The sequence below is a fragment of the Triticum aestivum genome, chromosome 7D (genome assembly GCF_018294505.1).
Source record: "Triticum aestivum cultivar Chinese Spring chromosome 7D, IWGSC CS RefSeq v2.1, whole genome shotgun sequence".
In the NCBI taxonomy this organism is placed as follows: Eukaryota; Viridiplantae; Streptophyta; class Magnoliopsida; order Poales; family Poaceae; genus Triticum; species Triticum aestivum.
In genome coordinates, this window is record NC_057814.1 from 560,875,690 (window position 1) to 560,885,358 (window position 9,669).

The 9,669-nt window shown below is 46.4% G+C and overlaps 1 protein-coding gene and 1 long non-coding RNA gene across 2 annotated transcripts; both read left to right on the forward strand.

Moving 5' to 3' along the window:
* Window positions 1–811: 811 nt before the first annotated feature.
* Window positions 812–2,789, forward strand: LOC123166237 (uncharacterized). Its single transcript, XR_006483416.1, has 3 exons — window positions 812–1,074; window positions 1,158–2,408; window positions 2,491–2,789. It is a non-coding gene; the product is annotated as an uncharacterized lncRNA (long non-coding RNA).
* A 1,136-nt stretch (window positions 2,790–3,925) lies between these two features.
* Window positions 3,926–5,699, forward strand: LOC123166118 (cyanidin 3-O-rutinoside 5-O-glucosyltransferase). Its single transcript, XM_044583885.1, has one exon. It carries the CDS (start codon window positions 4,164–4,166, stop codon window positions 5,610–5,612), a length of 1,449 nt encoding a protein of 482 aa, XP_044439820.1. The 5' UTR covers window positions 3,926–4,163; the 3' UTR covers window positions 5,613–5,699.
* Window positions 5,700–9,669: the final 3,970 nt, after the last annotated feature.

The following is a 9,669-nucleotide window of genomic DNA, read 5'->3' on the forward strand; positions in this document are numbered from 1 at the left end:
GTGTGGTGGCTGTTCAAAATATCTAGCTGCTCTCGGGTTACCAATGGCACACCACCTAATAATGCGCCATTAGTAACCCTGGTTACTAATGGCGCACCTGTTACGTGATGCGCCGTTACTAGTTTTGCAAAAAAAATATAATTGTTAGTAGTGGCGCACCGTGGTTGTGGTGTGCCATTACTAGTTTGAACTAGTAATGGCGTACTGTACCCTAGTGCGCCATTACTAGTTTTGAAAAAAAAGTAAAAGAAAATTGTTAGTAATGGCGCACTATGCCTGGATGCGCCATTAATAGTTTTAGAAAAATATTAAAAAAATTGTTAGTAATGGCGCACCGTGTGTGTGGTGCGCCATTAGTAATGAGGACACTAATGACGCACCTGTATCTGATGTGCCACTGCTATATAGCAGTGGCACACCACATACATGGTGCGCCATTAATGTCCATATTAGTTATAGCTTTTTTTAGTAGTGTTACCTTCCGAACAGCGAGTGCGGACGTTAGGTAGAGAAGCGATAGAAACGCCATACACGTGTCCTTTAATAATGGGCTTCAGGTTTTTTTTTTGCACGGTAATAATGGGCTTCAGCTGACCGCACATGATTTGACGTATACAAGAGGTGGACAGCACAATACACCTATATACCGGGGTAGACATCTGGTGATACAAGACCTGAGGTGCTGCCGTGATACAAGACTAGGTGGGCCGTTCGATCTGGACTGGTGGTACAGGATCGAGAGGGTCCCTTGGCATTGCAATGTATGCAGAAAACACCTTGGGTTATTCCCTAATTCAGCGACCAAGTGCATATCCATCTTCTCTGTTCGCTTCTTCCCTGATACAATTCGCACTGCCGCCGCCTAGGGCATGTCTCCTGCCGCCGCCGCCGCCGTCGCTGCCTAGGGCATGCCCCCATCCACTGTTGCTAGCACAAATCCAGTGCAACTCGTGCGCGTGCCGATTCCTTGGCTCAGACCCGGTCAGTTTCATAGGAGCCGAGATGGACCTTCCCCCGCCGTCGCTGGAGCCAAACGCGTCGTGGGAGCCGGAGACCCTCGGCAAGGACGATCAGGTAAGAGGCAGCGCCTCCTTCGCCGTACGCATCTGGTCCGTTTTCTCGCACTTAATTTTTTGATTTTGCTTATTTGATTTTAGGACTAGATGCCCGCGCTGCGGGAGTCAGTGTCGTTCGGTCGATTCCTATCCGAGTCACTCGAATGGGATACGATGGGCCGATGGGGCATGTCTTGCCGGCACCGATGGCTACCATATTGCATGACCAATCGCTGCCGGCAGCCGGGCTCAATGAAGATGTACAGGTCAATTTCTCGGTGCCGACCACAACGGTCGGAGCTCACTCTGCCTCCAATTGTAGTGATGCATGCATTGGCGATTCTGGAGCAGGCGTGAGTTGTAGTCCGTGCTTGCCTGCTGCACATTCCTCAGCAAATATTGAAGGAGCTGCACTGCATTTGGTTGTTCATCCTCCAATTTCATAGTATCGTGTATTGCTCTCCACAATGTAGTCCTTGAAGTCTGCTATGATGTTCCTAAAATTATGAACTGAAAGCAGCTGTTGCAACTGTATGACAACAAACAAAAGAAGCGAAAAAGTTATAGAAGTACAACTACATCTAATGTTAGTTGTGGTTATGGAAATTTCATGTCTCGCCATGCAATACAAGCAGATCGATGTTTAAGTTAGTTCAGAGCAGATATATGCATCAATATTTTAATCTTTGCAGAGAATTAGAAGAATGCTTGCTGTGTGGACAAAAGTTCTTGTTCAGTCACTCGGTTACAACATATTGCTAAACATGAAATCTAGCAGTGTTTAAATGTTGTCTGTTTCTTCCTCTCTTAATATGTCTAGCTGAATTATACACATAATCTTTCTTATAGAGTGTAATATAGAATCTTTCTTACATATAGTATAGTTGAAAATCACATGTACAGAATAGCGCAAGTTCGGACCAAAATGTATTATTAGTCGAGTAAGTGATTAGACTATTTCGAAGTATTGTCTATAGATTGAGTGATTCACTAAATTCATACCAGACGAGGCCCAAGAATGTTTGACTAACAAAAATCCCAGTTGAATTCTATGTCAGGTTGGGACAACTGAGTACTAGAAATCTATGCAGCTGTAATAAACTAGCTTACTGACCATTTATGTTGAGCTGAGATTTAACAAATGTTATGGGTAAATACACTATTACTCAAAGAGGAAGCATGGTTCACACACGATAACAAATGTAAAAAGGAAAAAAAAGAGGTGAATATAACTCGATTGCTTGTGAGCATGTCATGGTCTCGTATTTCAACAAAAGGTTTTTTTACATGGTATTATAGGTCAAGAAGCTTCAAAATATATCCGGGGGATAAGAAGGAGCACCAGTCTCGAAGGTTATTTTGCATTTCCCATATTTGGTGTCGTATTGTTTTTTTTGAAAGTTTTAAGGTCCTAGGTCTTGATTTTATCCTGTAGGTGTGCTTTTGTGCCTACCACAGGTTGGTGTAGGAATATGAACTCATCAAGTGATCTGTAGCAATATTGTTTCATTCAGCTATGTTAATTTGTGAACTATATCATCTTGTGAACTATATTAAGGTCATGTTGATTGCAAGACAAAGATGCTAGTGGTTAAAACCGCTCAATTTTCTTGAAGGTATATGTTGATGTTCCTTTGATATGAATTTTTACGAGATGATATGCAAGTATGCAGGTACACTGTTTTTGCTAGGGACATCTTAACTTTTCATGTAACCAGCTCGTACTAATTTGGACATGTTTCAGAATGCAGGATAAAACCATTGCTTATCTAGGTGACTCTTTAGGGAGGCAGATGTTCCAATAGATGATGTGCATGCTTTAAACATCCAAGAAACATGGAAAACGACCAAATGGCTGGGTCTACCGATTCCGGAGCAGAAACATCTTCATCCTTTTGGTGTTCTTGCCGTGTAATTAGGGGAATCGTCTGTGTTAGCAGTTGACAAGAGTTGTAATATATGCCTTTTAGGTTTAGGTGTAGCACCCTATTTAGTTTAGCAAATCTGAACTATAACTGTTGTTACATATATGTGCAATTTCATGGCAAGCGTTGCATTGTGTTTTGTCAATCTGGAAGATTGTACCGCTCTGGTTTGCTTTATTGCACAACAACATGCTTTTATATCTGAAGGTTTGCCATGTTTTGTTGCTTATATTTGGAGCCAGCACAATTTGTTTTGCTTCACTTTGTAATAGAACAAACTGTAGAATGTGGCAAAGGGATGTTTGTTTCTATTGTTTTGGAACTTTAGAAAAATTAAGGAGTGTTGTTTGCTCGTAGGAATATGTGCTGAAAGTGCCTATATTTGATTCACCGGTTATATGTATATCTTATGATAATCATTCTGACCCGGGGTTGCTGATTGCATTCTTAAACGATATGTTTTCTGAGAAACGGGGGCTTAGAAGGAGAAACATGTGACAGGAGTTTTGACCAACACATACTTCTTTTGGGGGCCAAGATGCAAATGTTAGTGGGGGCATATGTAAACAGCTGAGTGAACTGATCCAGTCCATTCCTGTATATCCAACGCTCTATATAGTCTTGTATCACCGTATCACCTAACGGATGGTAGCACTGAATATTTTCCCATACCAGTTAGGCTCATAGCTGGAAAAAAGATAGGAAAATCGCTGTCAAAACGAAACTAAAACATGCCGAAACCCTTCTTCTAATCTTGTTATTTTGACCCCTAACGATCTCGTCGCGAGAAAAACATGATGATCCTCGTTCAAGCGGGTAAATGCACGTTTCAGATGCTAGGAATTTGTGGGTAATTACGCAGCGTCTCGTGTGCCTGGCGGGCAATATATATAGCATTCCTAGCTAGGGCAGGTGAAGTATCCCCATCCAACGGCAACGGGTCAAGTATCGCTACCGCAAGCGATGACGACATCACCGTAATTACACCGTGCAGGAGTAGCGCACCGTGCCTATCCTACCTAGAACACCTGACGTGAGACGGCCCCGCGCCAAACCAAGCGTCACTCCATTATAAACTCTAGCGGGTGCGTGCTTCGACCAGCAGCAGGAGCCAGCTGTGGTAGGCGGTAGCTAGGTCGAAGACAAGATAGTCTCCGGTGCGCTCATCCATCCTCTTCCATCCATGGCGCCGCTGCACTTCCTGGTCGTCGCGTTCCCGGGTCAGGGCCACATCAACCCGGCGCGCGCTCTGGCGGAGCGCCTCGCGCGGGCCACGCCTGGCGCTCGTGTCACGCTCTCGGCCGCCGTGTCCGCGCACAGGCGCATGTTCCCCTCGCTGGCGTCCCCCGACGACGAGGTCCACGACGGCGCCATCTCCTACATCCCGTACTCGGACGGCTACGACCACGGCTTCAGCCTCTTCGCCGGCGACGGGGACCAAGCGGAGAGGTACGTGGAGGCGTTCGGGCGCGTCGGCCGCGAGACCTTCGCGGCCGTGCTGGACCGCCTCGCGGCGCGGGGCCGGCCCGTCACGTGCGTCGTGTACGCCATGCTCATGTGGTGGGCCGCCGAGGTCGCCCGTGAGCGCGGCGTGCCCCGGGCGCTCTACTGGATCCAGCCGGCCACGATGCTGGCCGTGTACTACCACTACTTCCATGGGTACGAGAGGCTCGTGACGGAGCATGCTGCCGAGCCGGGGTTCACGGTGTCCATGCCGGGCCTCCCGCCGATGGCGATCCGTGACCTCCCGAGCTTCTTCACCAACCTTACGGACCGAAGGTTAGTTGCGGCGTTCGGGGACATCCGCAGGACGTTCCAGCAGCTGGACCTGGACGTCGACGGTAGCAGCAGCGCTGGAGGACGCAGGCGAGCCATGGTGCTCGTGAACACCGTCGAAGAATTAGAGGCCGGTGCTCTCGCGTCCGTTCCTGAACTGGACGTGTTCCCCGTCGGGCCAGCCGTGGTGTCGCTCTTCACCGAGGGCGAGGGTGGCACGAGTGGCCCCGCCGGCGCAGTAGGAGATCTCTTTGAGCACGACGAAAATGGTTACATGGAGTGGCTGGACACGAAGCCAGCACGGTCGGTGGTGTACGTGTCGTTCGGGAGCATGGCGGCGGTGAGCAAGCGACAGAAGGACGAGTTGAAGCGCGGCCTCGCAGCGAGCGGCCGGCCGTACCTGTGGGTGGTGCGGAGCAACAACAGAGACGATGGCTTTGACGACGCCGGCGACGAGCGGGGCATGGTGGTTGGGTGGTGCGACCAGGTGCGGGTGCTGTCGCATCCGGCCGTCGGGTGCTTCGTGACGCACTGCGGCTGGAACTCCACTCTGGAGACCGTGGCGTGCGGCGCGCCGGTGGTCGCCGTGCCACAGTGGTCCGACCAGGACACGAACGCGCGCCTGGTGGTCCAGTGGGGCATCGGCGTGCGCGCCGCAACCGACGTTGATAGGGTTCTGGACGCGGAGGAGCTCGCGAGGTGCCTGGAACTGATCATAGGTGACAGGGAGGAGGGTGCCGCCATACGGGAGAGTTCGGCGGCGTGGAAGGCGAAGTTGCAGCAAGCCATCGCGGACGGCGGCTCATCCGGTCGTAATCTGAGGACTTTCCTTGACCAATTTCCATATGATGCTTAGAACCATTTATGTACTGTACGTCCTCGTTTTGATCTACCAGTTTTGCTAAGTCTCTTTTTTTTCGAGGATGAAAGGATTTTATTCCAAGTTTACAGGGTTATAATCGAGAGGCACGACCCTACCCATGGGTAGAGGAGGAGACCCATGCCCGAACCCGACGGGTGACCCGACCCAATAAGGCACCCATCGGGTCTATCATTTTAATTCATTTTTTAATTTAAACAGACCGCTTGCATGCCTGGAGTTTGGCTGTCGTTGCCTTTCCTCTGTACCGATGCCCTTCCGCCTCCTTTTATAGCTAAGCTCGGCCTACCCTGCGCTCCGGCAAGCGAGGTGGTACTAAAAGAGCACCTCCCATTCGTTGCCACGCACGCACAACACATCAGTCGTGCATGACCTTCAGCCACTGGAGGCCCAATAGGCCGAACTAGTACTCCTTTTATTAGGCTGAACTAACTCTGAGATGGGCCTTATCACAAACATGCATGCATACTCCATCGTTAGTGCAGCGTTCACTAAAAAATGCTACCGCCAGCGTTGGGTTGTTCTAACTAAATTAACCTAAATACTTAAACGCGCAGCTGCGCTATTTGGACGCTGCGAGCGCACGCGCTAGACGATAAAAAAGTAGGTCGCTGTCCGGAACAAACGCGTTATCCAGTGGGTAGTGTAAAGAATACCCATGCGAATGCATGTGCCGACGTCATATATTTATTCTGTTTTATTTTTTAAAAAAGTTACAACTTTTGAACCGAGTGTCAGAACGCAGAACCGTTTTCACCGCTGGGTTTCTCGTGACGAGCTCTTCAAAACTAGATCCCATATGAATATGTTTTGATGATTTTTTTTTAAAAGCAACTTTGATGCTAGATGAAGCAATTTTAGTGTTAAACATGAGCAACTCTGATGCTAGATGAACAAAACAACTCAACTTGCTCATTTGTTTTTTCTGCATAAAATAGACAATCTAAGCAGTAATGCTAGGGACATCTGCTTGTTTCGGATAGAACAATTTCTCACTTTTTGCTTTTCTTTGTAATTGAGTTGCTTTGGTCTTCTGCTACAACATACGGGAAGGTGGACGAGAGGGGGGGGAGTAGATCGAATATTTGGCTATTCAAGTTGCTCATACATTTTTCCTAAAGTAGATGCTAGGGGAGTTGCTTCATTTTGCTAGGACAATTGCTTCTTTTTGCTAGGGAAGTTGCTTGTTTTTTTTTGTTAGAACAGTTTTGCATTTTGTGTCATATGTTTTTTTGCGTAAAATAGACAATCTAAGTAGTAATGCTAGGGACCTCTGCTTGTTTCTGCTAGAACAATTTCTCACTTTTTGCGTTCTTTGTAATTGAGTTGCTTTGGTCTTCTGCTACAACATACAAGAAGGTGGATGAGAGGGAAGAGTAGATCGAATATTTGTCCATAAAAGGCTATTCAAGTTGCTCATACATTTTTCCTCTGCCTAAAATAGATGCTACGGGAGTTGCTTGGTTTTGCTACCACAATTGCTTGGTTTTTGCTACCACAATTGCTTGGTTTTGCTAGGGTAGTTGCTTGTTTTTTTCCTCTGTCAAATCTTCCACCGACGATGCTCAGTTGCTTATATATGATGAAAAGTTGTCTACCAAAGTTTCTAAATTATCTACGAAGTACTTGCTAGGTAAATTCACTAGTACACATTGTGCAAGACAACTTGCTTCTATTTAACACTCAAGTTGCCTCATCTAGTTTCAAAGTTGCTCTAAAAATATATTCATGGAAACATATCCATATGCGATCTAGTTTTAAAGATCTCGTCGTAAAAAACCTAACCGTGAAAACGGATTGCAATTCCGAGGATCCATTCAAAAGTTATAACTTTTTCAATTTTGTGAAACGACATTTAATGCAAAAATGGATTAGCATGTACCTACGGCCGTTGCCTAGTGTGAACGCATTAATTATTGATTTCCATGTCGTGTGTCAGACGCATGTCCCTGCATGTGAATGCTAATAATTTCCTTTTCCAGCGGCACGTATAAGTACATGCCATATACGACGATGCGCTCGAGGGCGTCAACGAGCGCCCGTGCGCCCACTAGCCAGGTCCCTAAATTAATTAGCACATCTTCAGCAAAACGTCTACACATCATATAAAATAAAAAATATATTTTAATCAATAGTATTAATCGGGTGACCCATCGGACGACCCACGGGTAGAACCTTGTGCCCATACCCTACCCATGACTAATCGGGTTACCCATCGGGCTTACCCATGGGTTAATATAATGACCCATACCCTACCCATTAGGGTCGGGTGCCCATGGGCGCGGCCGCCCATGGGTGAGATTGCCGGATCTGTAGGCTGCAAAAATAACGCTACCATCAGTTCATCGTAGGATCATACCCGCAGCAGCCGAACCGTCCGAGTCAGAATAAGCTCCGTCAACTGATAAGGCGACCGAACCCACTGGTGGTCTCGACCATGGATGAGGAACAACTACAGCTCGCTGTATCACCTGGGCTTCCTCCCTCAACTGCATCTTTCCTTTCATAATTTCTTCAGTGGTAAACTTTCTTAACAACTGCAAAGAAGACATATAGCTATGTAGATACTCCGCCGTCACATCGGTAGATGGAACAGACTTGCCGTGCGCCAAGTCTGACCATAGAGACCAAATCCTCCAGATTAGCATAATGGTGCAGTCCCGCATGTGATCATGACAGTTAAGCAGAATATTTAGTAGCCATTCATTGCCCGAATCTTGCAGTAGTTCCGGATCAGGGAGATCCCATACTCGGCACATCTTTATTATGTCTCAGTCGATACTATATACCTTTAATCTTGCATAGAGATTCGTACAAAAAAAATCTTCTTTTTAGTTTTTTCTTTTTTTTATATACTATATCACTTGAGTGAGACATCGTTAAGTTTTAGTCGACTGAGGCCTAGCCACGCCCTTGTTCTAGATGACAACATAAAAGCAACTCAGCTCCTATAAAAACCATCCGTCCACGGAGTATTTTCTCAGGGTGTGTCTCGGCATCATTAGATGTAACATAACTATGTCACATTTAAGTTGTTGTCTTTATGACTCTTTTTTTAGGAATTTTTTGTTTGTTTGTTTCCTTTTTTATTGTTGTCCAGCCAAACACTAAAAGGAGGTAACCTACAGCGCGCACGCATGTGCCAGGTCTAGCGCGCCTCCCATTCTAGGTGCTAGCTGGTACGAATGCCATCGCTACCTCACGTAGTTAGTGTGTATTGGTAACTAAGTACAAGAAAGCATCATTTCTTCCCGTATTCCTGCATAACTACGCGACTACGTATTTCATCGACTGCATTTTAGAATTGTCAGTGTGTATTGGTAAAAGGTTTACCGTATTTAAGAATATACTAGGAAATGTGCCCGTGCGTTGCAACGGGAGAACCAAAATTCTTGCACGCTCTTAGCTACCAATTCAATTTTGTTGCCATTTCTCCTTTTCATCGCCATCGCTAATGGGCCTCATATTCTCCATTTATTCATGATGAACGTGATCAATCCCAAGACGATGTGCGTTTCATCATACTTTTGCATAATGCGGGTGCGCCGCTACAGAGTAAACGGTGAAGAATGAGTCCTCTTCCTCGTGTGTTGGTGACTGGTGCCAGCGGGTTTAGTGCAGCGGGCTTGCGTAAGGCGGCATGTGACGGGAATCGTGAGGTCCTCCTCGTTGATCTGGAGTATATAGCAAAAAGGAGGCCATATTGAGCTTGCCACGATCATACTGTAGCGGTAGTCAATCTACCGTCATTTAAGTCTTTTAGATCACCTTGTCGACCGGTCATGGATGTCATTGGGGCACTATCGAACTTTAGTCATATACGCATTGTAAATATATGGATGACTGGTGCAAAGGTAACAAAAAATACACCGATCAAAATTGTTACCTTTTTTACGTTAATGGAGTAAATATCATAAAACTACTACTTTACAGGCTATGGCTCCAAAAAACTACCGAATATTTTTTTTCGCTGATAACTACCAAGTCAGGGGACGGCTGTTTCAAAAAACTCTAATTGTCCAGTGCTTTATTA

Excerpts from the sequence above, each read along its gene's own strand:
- LOC123166118 (XM_044583885.1), top strand. The coding sequence starts at position 4,164 with ATGGCGCCGCTGCACTTCCTGGTCGTCGCGTTCCCGGGTCAGGGCCAC.